The 13,875-nt window shown below is 39.9% G+C and overlaps 1 protein-coding gene across 1 annotated transcript in view; it reads left to right on the plus strand.

Moving 5' to 3' along the window:
• Positions 1-13,875, plus strand: part of SLC45A3 (solute carrier family 45 member 3) — a 70,833-nt gene that overhangs the window by 52,571 nt on the left and 4,387 nt on the right. The window contains exons 3-4 of the mRNA XM_089514505.1: positions 841-1,665; positions 3,991-4,256. Coding sequence (XP_089370631.1) covers positions 841-1,665; positions 3,991-4,256 — 1,091 coding nt within the window. The remainder of the gene's footprint in view (positions 1-840; positions 1,666-3,990; positions 4,257-13,875) is intronic.

Here is a 13,875-nt window from a genome sequence, read left to right on the forward strand (position 1 = left end):
ACACACAACCTATCATGTTAACTAGATGGTAAAATAGGGTAAACTTTCTAAGTATAACACTAGCTATTATCACCAGTGGGAGATTTAGAAAGCATAGCTGTACCACCTGATGCTAACGGTTTGAAAGTCATACTTGTAAAATAGTTAGATAAAAATGAATGCAACAGCAAAATAATTTTATAATAAGGAAAAAATTCTGATACATATGAGCTATGTAATATAATATATATAGTAGAGGGTTAATAGAAATATGGTTTTATTTATTAGTTATTTACCTTTCTTTCCCTTTTTCCCCAATGAGTTTTGTTAGTTGTTAATTGTGTTGCCAAGTGTTGTAACCTGTGATGATCCTTTACATTTTGTTAGGTAATGATAGATTTGATTTTAGCGAGAGAGAGATTGAAAAAAACAAATACAGTACTAAGGAGTTTCAAAGGAAGGAAAGCAAAGTTAAATGAAATTGTACTACTGTTAAGGAAACTCATAAAGATAGTAAAAAAATATGCCAGTATTGGCAGAGAGGAAGTTAGACTGAATGATGAAGTAAGTTAATGAAGGTATGTGTAAGTGTTATGAAGGTATGTGAAAGTGGTGGTGAATAAGCATGCAAAATGAAGAGAAAGAAAGTTGGAAGATGAAATATGAAGATGAATTAAGAACAGAAGGATAAGTTATGTAATGTACTAGGAAATAATGTACTGGGATATAGATTATTTGCATGCATGGGTATGTAAATATTTGTTGTATTTGTGTCTTTACATTTAATAAAAAAATATTCAAAACTGTTTATATAAAGCAGTTAAATAACAAATTAACGTTTCTCCCGCTTCTTGTCTCTAGGAATTGGACCAGTTCTAGGCCTAGTTTTCGTGCCACTCATTGGCTCTGCCAGTGATCACTGGCATAGTAGCTATGGCCGGCGACGGCCTTTCATCTGGGTCCTGTGTTTGGGCGTGCTCCTGAGCCTTCTGATCATTCCTCATGCTCATCGTCTGGCCAGCCTTATTACCCTGGATACCCACTCTTTGGAGTTAACCTTCCTCATCATGGGAATTGGCCTGCTTGACTTTTGTGGCCAGGTCTGCTTCACTCCCTTGGAGGCCCTTCTCTCTGACCTCTCCCAGGAGCCAGATAATTGTCGCCAGGCTTTTTCTGTGTACTCCTTCATGGTTAGTCTAGGAGGCTGCATTGGGTACCTTCTACCAGCCATTGACTGGGACAGTAGCTTCTTGGCTCCTTACCTAGGAGGACAGGAGGAATGCCTCTTCAGCCTCCTTACCATCATCTTTCTTGGTTGTGTCTTGGCTACTGCATTTGTGACAGAGGAGGTGGCTGCTCAGGTAGAAGTTCTCACAGGCCCTGCAATGAAGGATTCCTCCAAATCCCCATCCCTTACCTGCTGCTCTTTTTGGCTTCCACAGAACATTTTGAGGACCAGGCATCTGGTCCAGGCCTTTAGGAACCTTTGTGCCTTGGCCCCACGCCTGCACGGAGTATGCTGCCGCATCCCCAAGGTAATCCGGCAGCTTTTTGTTGCTGAGTTGTGCAGCTGGATGGCCCTCATGACATTCATGCTGTTTTACACTGACTTTGTTGGGGAAGGACTATACCAAGGAGTTCCCAGAGCTGAACCAGGTACAGAGGCCAGACGACATTATGATGAAGGTAACCTGATTATTTTTCTCAGGAGTTGGGGTGGTCATGTGGAGTTGCTTGCTTCTTCTAAATTCAGGATTTTGCACCTTTCGAGTTATGTAACTGAAACGCTCTCATAGCTCTGATAAATTATGTAAGTGAAACAGACTTGCATAAAGTTTCCTTTGCAACTTACAATTCCTTGATTCCTATTTAACTTGGAATTTGGGAAGGAAGTTGAGGGAAAGAGGAATGAAACCAGTAAGTATCAATGTGGTCCTGAGATACTGCTGGTCCTTAGACCAGGAAACTTTTTTCTTTTTTAAAACTCTTTGCAGAAATGTGTTTGCTAGATGGCTTTATCCTTTTGAAAATCTTTAAGAGTGAATTACCTAATTGCATTTCATTTTTCAAAAATACAAAATATAAATAACTATTACTTTTTAAGATGCTTAGGATATTCTTAGGCCTGAGCATGTGTCACTGGTATGGGCAATTTGCTGCTCTTCAGTTGCTTTAAACTGTACAGTCCCTATCTAGTGACAATGCTGATTGAGCTTTTGTGGGGAGATGTTGTCTCCTCAAGCATATAGCCATTTCTGTGTATGCCAGGGTAGGGATAAGAACTAGCACATAAAAATGAATGTATGGATTAATTTGTGAATTTGCCAATGAAAAATAGAAACTGTGCTTTTAATTAAGATGATTGACTTAAATTGGAATTTCAACATTAATATTTCTCAAGAATTAAATTATTAATTAAGGTATTTGTTTATTTAACTGAGTCAAGCTTTCATTGATCTGTTTATTTAGACAACTTGCGGAAGACAGTATACCATTCATGTTTGCACAAAAGATATATGGGTCTGCCGTATACCAATTAGGACCTCACCAGTCATCTGCTGAGTTCACAAGACCATAGAGCAGGTCTACTATAAGGTCTCATAGAGAGGACAAGCCTGTTGTCTAAGAAAGTTTTTATAACAGAGGGGGCCTGCTCCATGCCAAGCAATAATCTAATTAACTGCATTTCACTAAAATATTAAGGCAACCTGCTCTCTTCTGTCAAAAAGGGCCAATAGATACTGAATATCTTTTTGACTTAACAAATTGCCCATCCTAAAAGAAAGTTAGCATATCATCCTAACATGCTGCTCCCTGTTCCTCCTTTGCAACAACATGGAATGGGCTATCTCAAAAGAATCAGCGAATCAGAAATAATCTGTGATGGAGTATGAGAGGAAGGAAGGAAGGAAGGAAGGAAGGAAGGAAGGAAGGAACGTCGGTCGTCATGAATGGAACAAATGATATAGCTGATGCAACACTCTCCTTTTTATCTATCATGGGGTTGATTGAGATATTTTCCATATATGGATTATTTTCATGCTGAATGAGTTTTATGGCAGATCTGAATCTTAGTACAGTATTTGTCTCCTCTCTTTCCTAACTTAGAAAAAGTAATTTGATGTGGTATCCCTTGGATATCTCCTGCTTAAAGCTACTGAGTCATTTGCCTGACTATTGTTTCACTAACAATAGTTCAGTTCAAGGTTTGGGTGACCCATTTTGAATGTATTTAATTTTTAACATCTATACCCAAGTGGTGCCAGTGAGCCCGGCCAAAACTGGAAACTTGATTGTGTGAGCACAATGATGCTGAAAGACTGCAACAATCCCAGAACCATGGCCATAGACCCGTGTCTCTTTAGATATCCTGGATTAATTTATAGGTGAGAAACTGGACTTGGCATTACTTGAAATACCAGTTCCAATGTTGCTGTTGCTATGGAACTTGATCATACTACAGAATCATTGCAAGACTAAGTGTGGACAAGATCTGTGAGCTCTAGTTCTCCATGCAAAATTCGAGGACAGAATTAAATGAATATCTGGAGAAGTTCTGTGAATATTTAAAACTGAAATATATTTAGGAGCACTCCATCATGTGTAAGTAATCTGTGGCTCTACAGAGAAAGGTGAAAGAATAAATCCTTTGATCTGCTTTTGCCCTTCCATGGTACCTAAGCACCTTCACTTTTAAATACACTTTTATTTTCATCATGCCCATGTATTCATTATGAAATGGGGAACTGCTGTGCTTTCCTAAAATTTCTTTCCTAAATATTAATTGGACTACTTAAGACTTGTAGGCTGCAATCCATATCTACTTACCTGGAAGTAAGCCTCACTGAAATCAGTAGAGCTTGCTTTTGGCTAGACATGCTTAGATTTGCACAGTTAAAAACAAAATAGTGACCAATGAATAAGAATTTACTTGGTTTAATAAAACCAGGCTGTCTTCTGATTAGTCTTCTCAAAGATTCTTTCCTTACATAAACATGTATCTTTTTTCAGGAATTCGTATGGGAAGCCTTGGCCTTTTTCTCCAGTGTATTATCTCCATTTTTTTCTCAACAATCATGGACCGGATGGTGAAACAGTTTGGGACTCGAATGGTCTACCTAGCCAGTGTGGCTTTATTTCCACTGACTGCCTTCATCATGTGCTTCTCTCAGAGTATTATTATAGTCACTGTTTCTGCCGCCCTGACAGGCTTCCCTTTTTCAGTGCTGCAGATCCTACCATACACATTGGCTTCACTCTATCATCATGAAAAACAGGTATGTGTTCATGTAGGTATAGAATATGAAAGCTGAGGATATTTAGAAGGCATTTGGAATTTTAGCAGGTGAGGGGAGCAGCAGATGAAACATGGCCAAAGCAGAGTCCAGATTGTCTTGCCCAAAGCAGAGTTAAAGGGCCTAACAAATTTTGCTCTCTTTCCTTGACCCTCTTATAGCTCGGGGTACTGTAGATTTACCTCATTTTATAAAGCACTCTATGGCCAACATTCTGATGCCATGGTGACTCTGAGTGGTAGTGGTGAAACTGCAATTGCCTATTGGAAGTGCTTTTTATATCCAAGTTCTTAGTGGACTAGATGATTAATTGGAAAGGAACTCCTGAAGTCCTCCTCTCCATCCATTATTGAATATAAACTTTCTTCTGGAAATTTTAAAATGACCAAAAGTACTGCAATGACATACCAACTGGCTAGCAAGAATCCTGTTACAGTATTCCTACTCATTATTGTAGGATACAAAATTCTTCAAGGCTATTGAAATTTAATATTTCTAATTTCTGTACCTCCATCTCTGTCTTTTTCCTACAGCTTTTTCCTACAGCTTTTGCTGCTTTATGCTTCTTTCACACCTGCTCCACCCCACACCCAGTCTCTAGTTATTAGTTCTTCCCAGAGGCCATGCTGGTTGGGGATTTAGGGAGCCACAGTTCAAAGAAGTTATTTTTCTGTGTGAAGTTGAAGGCTTTCATGGCCAGCATCCATAGTTCTTTGTGGGTTTTTTGGGCTATGTAGCCATGTTCTAGAAGAGTTTATTCCTGGCTTTTCGCCAGCATCTCTGAAGATGCCAGCCACAGATGCTGGCGAAACGCCAGGAATAAATTCTTCTAGGACATGGCCTCATAGCCCAAAAAACCCACAAAAAACTATTTTTCTGTGGCTTGGTAGTCAAGCTACTTTGACATCTCACAGAACAGACTGCATATTGCCTTACCCCCATGCATGTCCTAAAGCAGGAATGAAAAATATGGGGCCATCCAAATGTTAATTGGACTACAACAGCCATCATTGGCTGTGCTGGCAAGGGCAGATGGATGTGTTAGTTCAACAGTACCTGGAGTGCCCAACTATCGCTACTCCTATCTTAAAGAGAGGCATGTAGATGAGGACAAATCTTTGAACTAGAGACTCTTAAAAAGTAATTATACTGGAAACTACAAAGGCAGTATAAGCTTTTATAGACCATGAGATCAGGTGAAGATGGTGTACAATGAAGAAGGAAACTGCCTGCCACTACCTCTACGTATGTTTTTGGTCAAAGACATTAGTTACAAATAAATAAAACCACTGATGAAAGTCATGTTATGGTAAACTGCATTTTGCTTCGTGGTACAGGCTCAAAGGTGCTTCTTGTTTCTTTTCTTTTGTCATGAGAGCTTTCTCGCATGCAAGCAGTGAACAGAATTGTGGGAAGCAGTATGGATTCTTTAGCCATAAGACACTGAAGGGCACTGAAAGATTCAATTGGCTTGTTATGGGACAAGCTTCCATCAGCAATCCAGTGCTTCCCTAGTCACCTGCTTTACTTGATCTTAGCCATCTTTTTTTGAAAACCTAGGCTTTATTGTAAAGCCATAGTTTGTAAGAAATAATTACCATGACTTGTTCCTGTTTCACATCGTGTAGGCACTTTGTAGAAGAATAGTTGTACCAATGTATTCCCAATCTCTTTTATTTCCAGCCCATTCTGAGATCAAAATTCTTTTTCAAGGGAACACCTGAAAAAGCAGTTTGAATCTCTGCAGAAGGCCTGCGTTCCTTCTTGCTCACTCAGGGATATTTTTGGAACAACATAATGATAGAAGGCCCTTTCCTTGATTCTTTATGTTCCAGGACACAGAACACTGAGTACAGGTTGAGACTCCCTTATCCAAAATGCCTGGGACCAGAAGTATTTTGGATTTTTTTCAGATTTTGTGATGTTTGCATATACATAGTAAGATATCTTGGAGATAGTACTCAAGTCTAAACATGAAATTCATTTATGTTTTATAGGCACCTTATACACATATAACCTGAAGGTAATTTTAAAGATAATATTTTTAATAATTTTCTGCATGAAAAAATGTTTGTGTACACGGAACCATCAGAGTGCAAAGGTGTCACTTTCTCAGCCACCCATGTGGACAATTTTAGATTTTGGAGTATATCATCTTTTGGAATTCTGGATAAGGGATACTCAACCTGTACAACAAATGAGGTCATTAGGATAGCTCAGGGCATATGAGAGAAACTGGGCTGGGACTGAACAACTGTCAGTGCCATAACAAGCAATTCTGAGGCTTCAGTCTTGAGTCCTGTGCCCCTCTGAGAGGTGTAGTGATAAATGTTAAAGCACAAGCCCTACTCAGGAGAGTCCCTATACCAGCACTCTAAAAAAGAGTTCAAAAATATAGGTAGCTGTGTTGATTGGTATTTAAACAGATACACACACTAAGCTAATAGGATTTGCCTGCCCAAACCAATCCACCCCAAAATACTATGACAGGGATAGTTCATAACAATACATTGTAGCTGTGAAGCTCCATTCTCCTCCAGCTACTGTGAGGACTGGAGCTAAACTCAGAGGGAACTGAGGAATTCAAGGAAGGTGACATTGACATCATAGTTCCTGTTAATCAGAAAGTCTCAGGGCTTTGACTCAGAGACCTTGGCTGCACTATACCATTAGCCCTCCACATCCATGTATTCTTTATCCATGGATTCAACTATTCATGGCTTGAAAATGCTTTAAAATATATAAATTCCAAAAAGCAAACCTTGATTTTGCCATTTTATATAAGGGATACCATTTACTGGGCCATTGTATTTAATGGGACTTGATCATCCATGGATTTTGGTATCTATGCAGGGTCCTGGAATCAAACCTCAGTGGACATCAAGGGCTCACTGTATAGGCCCCTGCTCCTGCTTCTCACACAACCTCTCCCCAAACATACAAAGGTGTTTAAGGAGCATGATATACAACTGGTTAAAGTTTAATTAGCTTACAGTTGTAAACCGCTTAGACACTGCTTAGGCAGGATGAAGCGGTATATAAATGAAGCTTGTTTGTTTTGTTTTGTTTTATTTTGTTAATTGAAGATGAGTGTCTTAAATTGATATCAATTTGGAGTAGATAGGGTTGCTTGAGTGAAAACTGGGGAGAGCTCATGTACTTGTAATGGTTATGTAGAAGGGTTGAACTGTTACAACTCACATGGACAGAATCAACTCAGGTGTCAACTAAAATATGCCAACAAATATGGAAAACATAGTAATGTCCAGCAGACTGGAGATACAAAAGGAGATGCAAAAGATTGCAGTAACTATAGGACCCCCACAAGCAAAATTATGCTCAAAATTCTGCAGCATATAGACTGCAATCATAGAGAGAGAGAAATCCCAGAGGTACAAACAGGGATCAGGAAAGGAAGAGGCACTGGGGACCACATAAAAAATGTACAGTGGATCATGGAGTGTACCAAGGGATTCCAGAAGAAAGTCAACATGTGCTTTACAGACCGTAGCAAAGCCTCTGATTGTATAGATCACAAAAAATTATGGAATGCTCTTAAAGAAATCAGAGTGCCACTACTTTTGATAGTCCTGATGAAAAATCTGTATTTAGGTCAAGAGGCTACTGTTAAAAAAGAGTATGGAGAAACGAAATGTCCCCCAATTGGACAAGGGGTCAGACAAGACTGCATACTATCACCCTATTTGTTGAACTTGCATGCAGAAAATATCACAAAAAGAGCAGTTTTAGACTCAGAATAAGGAGGAGTGAAGAGAAGAGGAGGAAATATCAACAATCTAAAATATGCAGATAACACCATAACACTAGCAGAAAACATCATTGACTTTGAAAAATTACTAAGAAAAATTTAAAGAGAAAGTCCAAATGCAGGCTTGCTGCTGAACATAAACAAAACAAAATAATGACCACAGAGGATCTACATAAATTCAACTTGGATAACAAGAAAGCAAAATAGTTACAGATTTCTCGTACCTTGAATCAAATATTGACTAGAATGGAGACTGCAGTCAAGAAATCAGAAGACTAGGAATGGGAAGGGCAGCTATGAAAGAACTAGAGAAAATATGTGAAGATATGAGCACTACAGTTAGAATCATAGAGTTGGAAGAGACCGCAAGGGCCATCCAGTCCAACACCCTGCCATGCAGAAACTCTCAATCAAAGCATCCCCGACAGATGGCCATCCAGCCTCTGCTTAAAGACCTCCAAGGAAGGAGACTCCACCACAATCTTTGAGGGAGTGTGTTCCACTGTCAGACAGCCCTTACTGTCAGAAAGTTCCTCCTAATGTTGAGGTGGAATCTCTTTTCCTATAGCTTGCATCCATTGCTCCGGGTCCTAGTCTCTGGAGCGGCAGAAAACAAGTCAGCTCCCTCCTCAGTATGACATCCCTTCAAATATTTAAACAGGGCTATCATATCACCTCTTAACCTTTTCTTCTCCAGGCTAAACATCCCCAGCTCCCTGAGTCTTTCCTCATAGGACATGGTTTCCAGGCCCTTCACCATTTTAGTTGCTCTCCTTTGGACACGGTCAACATCCTTTTTAATTGTGGTGCCCATAACTGGACACAATATTCCAGGTGGGGCCTGACCAAAGCAGAATATAGTGGCACTAATACTTCCTTTGATCTAGGCACTATACTTCTACAACCTAAAATCGCATTGGCCTTGTTAGCTGCCGCATCGCACTATTGACTCATGTTCAACTTGTGGTCTACTTGGACTCCTAGATCCCTTTCACATGTAGTGTCATTTAGCCAAGTGTCACCCATCCTATATCTGTGCATTTTATTTTTCCGCCCTAAGTGCAGTACCTTATATTTCTCCGTGTTGAAATTAATTTTGTTAGCTTTGGCCCAGATTTATAATGTATTAAAGTCATTTTGAATTTTGATCTTGTCCTCTGGGGTATTAGCTACTCCTCCTAGTTTGGTATCATCTGCAAATTTGATAAGTATGCCCCTCAATTCAGCCATCCAAGTCATTGATAGAGATGTTGAATAGGACTGGGCCCAGGACAGAACCCTGTGGGACCCCACTGGTCACTTCTCTCCAGGATGAAAAGGAGCCATTGTTGAGTACCATTTGGATTCTGCCAGTCGACCAATTATAAATCCATGTAGCAGTTACTTTGTCTAGCCCACATTTCACTAGCTTGTTTGCAAGAATCATCCAAGCTACTCTATTCCCTGTCTCCATGTATGGATGAGAGAGCTGGACAATGAAGAAAGAGAATAGGAAGAAAATAAACTCATTTGTGATGTGGTGCTGGAGATGAGTTCTGAAAATAACATGGAGAGCCAAAAAGACAAATAAATGGATCCTTGAAGATATCCAGCTTAAATATTCCCTGGAAGCCAAGATGACGAAACTGAGGCTGCAGTACTTTGGCCATGTCATGAGAAGGTATAATTCATTAGAAAAGACAATAATGCTATGAAAGGTGGAGGGTAGTAGAGAGAGGTAGATCACATGCCAGATGGCTGGACTCAATCATGGAACTCACGAACCTGAGCCTGCAGGATCTGAGCAGAGTAGTGGAGCACAGGGAGACTTGGAGATGTCTCATGTACAGTGTTGCCATGTGTTGGGATCAACTCAAAGACAGCAACTGCTGACTTGTCATGTCACCAATTGTTATTTGTCATGTAACCAGGCAACAAGCAACATCTCCTCTTTTACACAACCATTAAAAGTACAGGAGCTCTCTCCAGTTTTCACTCTTACAACCCTAGCTGTAGACCTTTTAAAATAGCTGTTGCTCTTGATAAGCCATTGAGCATGTTTTTGGCTTTTCAAATTGCCATGTCTTAGATACATCTCATTATTGAGAATGAGAAATAGCTTTTCTTAATCTGGTATTTTAACCATTATCATTACATAGCACTTGACTGGCAACACTTTTGCATCTTTGTCCAGGTTATGTCAGATGTTTCTCTCTTCCCACCTTAATTGCACAAAGGCTTAATATTTCCCTTGTAGCTATCTCTTTTTTAGGGGTATTGCTATTCTAAGCCACCTCTGTTTCTTTGCCTCTTGTCAATCCTCTCTGTCTGCTTTCTATGTTTCTTTGCTTCTCTCCTCTGAAGTGAGTTTCTCCATAACAGCTGCCATTCCAGTGTTCTGAGAGCCTGCAAGACTAACCCTGTCTGAAGCTTCGCGCTCGCAAGCCGCGTAAGTTGCTTGCATTTCTGGCATGCCCTTGAATTGTGATGTGCTGCTTCTTAGACCATCTGTATAAGGGGATTCACCCTTTTGGAGTCAGTTCCCCAACTGTCGTAAACTGAGTAAAGTTGCTGAGAAAGTGGTTATTCCTGGGGCAGATAATATTGCACGAAACCTTTTGTTACTCAAATTGTAAATAACACCAAGATTTCCTGAGCTTAATCTGTTTCACAAATTCTGTTTTTTTTTTTCTGGATTTGGTTTATTATGCATTTGGTTGCCACACAACATTTGATTGCTGCCTTTTGTTTCTTGTTCTGGATTATATTTTAGCTCAAACAGTAGTTAGGAATTCCAGAAGGGATTTATAATTACTTGTGTATAGTTTAGTTCCTGTTCCAAGCCTGCACAGCTCTCTTTCAGACTTCCAGTGTAATGCCGTCTTTACTTTGATCCTTTTTCAAATGGTAGCTAATCATTATAAACATTTTACAGTTTGGACTGAAGATTTAGAGAGGAATCCTAATCCCCAGTTTCAGTGGCTGCCGTGGGTCCAAATAGGGAAGAAGTGCTTCTCCACTGGGGGTGAGGGGTGAGACATATCCAGCGGTCCTGGATACACCCATATAAACTTCCTAGGTCTACTGGAGGTTGTTTTCAGTATACACCCCAAAACAAGATATTTCAGGGGCAGCTCAAAGGTACCAGAGGTGAGGGGTGTCAGGTCTCAGCCCATTACCTACAATAACTTTGAGGTTTTTCTCTGCACTGAAACTAATGGGAGAGATATAGGAGGAGTGGAGGTGAGGACTAATCATTGGAGGAAGCTTCATTTGGCCATTAAAACTGTTCACATAACCACTCGTGCTGCTTTTTATGTGTTCTAGCTTTTAACAAAGTTTCTTTGGAAGATATTCATGTACATACACAATTTCCAGCAGAGCTAAGAAGTGTTACTTCATCAGATTACGACTCTCAGAATCCTCCATCAAGCATATCAAGTGTCCAGGATGACTGAGGGATTCTAAGAGTCTTATTTTCAAGTATCAATTTTTCAAAGTTCTGCTTTGCAGTTTGCACTCCCTACAACTTTAATAACCAGGCTTCTTCAGATTTGTCTCAAAGACTTAACTGAGAGCCTGACTAAGTGATAAACTGGATTAAGACCCACTTGGATCTATTGTGCTTCTCAGTCCAGTGTTATACAAATAGTAGGCAATGGCAGCCAAAGGGAACAAAGGATTAAAGCAGGTATACACCCCCACACACACACCCATACACCCATAGGCCTATCCCTGCCAGTTATTTACTTTGACACACACACACACCCGATTTAAAAGCTCCATTTCCAGTTAACTATCCAAACCATAACGAACTCATGTTAGACTTCACTGTATTTCTTAACCATGTCAGCTTTTGTACCGTGGCTCAATAAGCTGGCTTGTTTTCATAAACCATAGATGGGAAACCTGCAACCCAAGAGTCTCATGTAAACATTGACAAGGAGCCCTGGTGGCGCAGTGGTTAAATGCCTGTACTGCAGCCATTCACTCAAAACCACAAGGTTGCGAGTTCAAGACCAGCAAAAGGGCCCAAGCTCGACTCAGGCTTGCATCCTTCCGAGGTCGCTAAAATGAGTACCCAGACTGTTGGGGGCAAATTAGCTTACTTGCTAATTAGCTTACTTGCTGTTCACCACTATGATCTTTGGAATAGCGGTATATAAATAAAACAAATTAATTATTATTATTATATTTTTAAAATTTTCCCTATTTTGCACTGACTCCTATTGCTGGAGTGTAAACCTTGATGGGCTTTGGCTGAGCTAACATGGATTCCGATAGGAAACAGGTTCGTCTTGCCTGTTTCAAGCCATAGTTAAAATTAGCAACAGTGTCAGATTTGGATGTACTAACATTGGTCAACTGGAAACATAAGCAAAAGCTTCTGACCTCATGGCTGTATAAGAGATGGGGGAAGTGTATTAGCTCAAAACATATGCATGTCATACTTTTCCACAGTTTAATGTTGCATTGGAACACAGCCATGGTGACCAAAATACCTGTAACATGGATAACTGATAAGGTCAGCATCAACTTATGTAATAATTGTGGTAGCTTGAAAAAGTGCCACTTCAATCATGGATTTGCTGTTAGCTATCTCTGCATTCTTGTAGTTCATAATATTCATTTTCTCTTCATGAGTGCAGACTAAAGGGTGACAGTGTCTAGAAATAAATCTTGTTTGTAAGGGGAAATACATCTTGAACAAGTGGAAAGACAAATAGACATGAGTTACAGTGATTTTTGAATAGCTCTAAATTTCCAAGAGCGAGCTTGTTTCTGAGGCATTCTTTGCTTTATTAAAGAGCACCCATTAGGATGAGTAATCTTCCAGGCTGGCCTGGGCAACTGTAGCCTGGAATGTCATGCTATACTAGTATAGTATGCATGCATACTATACTATACTGAAGTGCATGATCCTCACATGTTTAATCCTTTGTTCCGTGATGTGGGCCCACACCATGTTACCTTGCACCTACTATTTATAAGTTATGTGTGCAGGAGGAGTTAAGAGAGTCTCACCTGTCACTATTTGTATAAGACCCCCATTAAAGAACACTGGGAGGAACAATTTTTGCAAAGTGTAATATTTGGCTGCAATTATCCATTTGATCCTAAACAACCTTTCTGCACCAGAATTTCTTCCTCCCTGGTGCATTCCTTTCCTTGCATTATCTACTGCCAGGAAAAAAACCTACCTAGTGACTTAAATTATGAGGTTATGTAACTGCAGGATATGTGCATCAACATGAGGATATGTGCATCAACATGGTGAAGACTTGTTGAAAACTTGACTTGGCATGCTGTGGGCACTGGAATGTATTTAGAGGACTAATTAATATTGTACCTTGAGTGGCTTCAGTATGGAGGATGGGTGGCACATAAAAACATGGAGGGATTGCTCATGCAAGTATGCTTGGTTATGTGATCTAGTTGAAGTGACTAGAAGAACCTAAAGGGCAAAACGGTAGTGGTGTTAACCTGTATATTTAACAGTGAGCTGCAGATGTCCTGTCTCATAACCTGTGCACTACCTCATACAAATATAAATGAGTTTACAGGAGGATTACCAAAATTTGTGGGAGATATAAAAGCTAAGAATGACTATAATAGAGTAGAAATTTACAGAAGTAGAGATGGATATCTTTCTCTCTTATGTATTGCTGGTAAGCTCTCTAAAAGCATCTGGTAGTCAGTGATAGAGAAAAAGTGCTGGATCAGATGTGCCTTTGTGCTGAAAACATTTGCCACTGAATATTAGCTGCAGGAGAGGAGTAACAGGAGAGGAACCATCTACTTGGCTCCCTCAAGAAACAGGTACTTGCATAAGATGGACTGTTGTTCTCATCC

The sequence above is a fragment of the Sceloporus occidentalis genome, unplaced genomic scaffold (genome assembly GCF_023333645.1).
Source record: "Sceloporus occidentalis isolate IW3139 unplaced genomic scaffold, rSceOcc1.0.p SCAF_3, whole genome shotgun sequence".
In the NCBI taxonomy this organism is placed as follows: domain Eukaryota; kingdom Metazoa; phylum Chordata; class Lepidosauria; order Squamata; family Phrynosomatidae; genus Sceloporus; species Sceloporus occidentalis.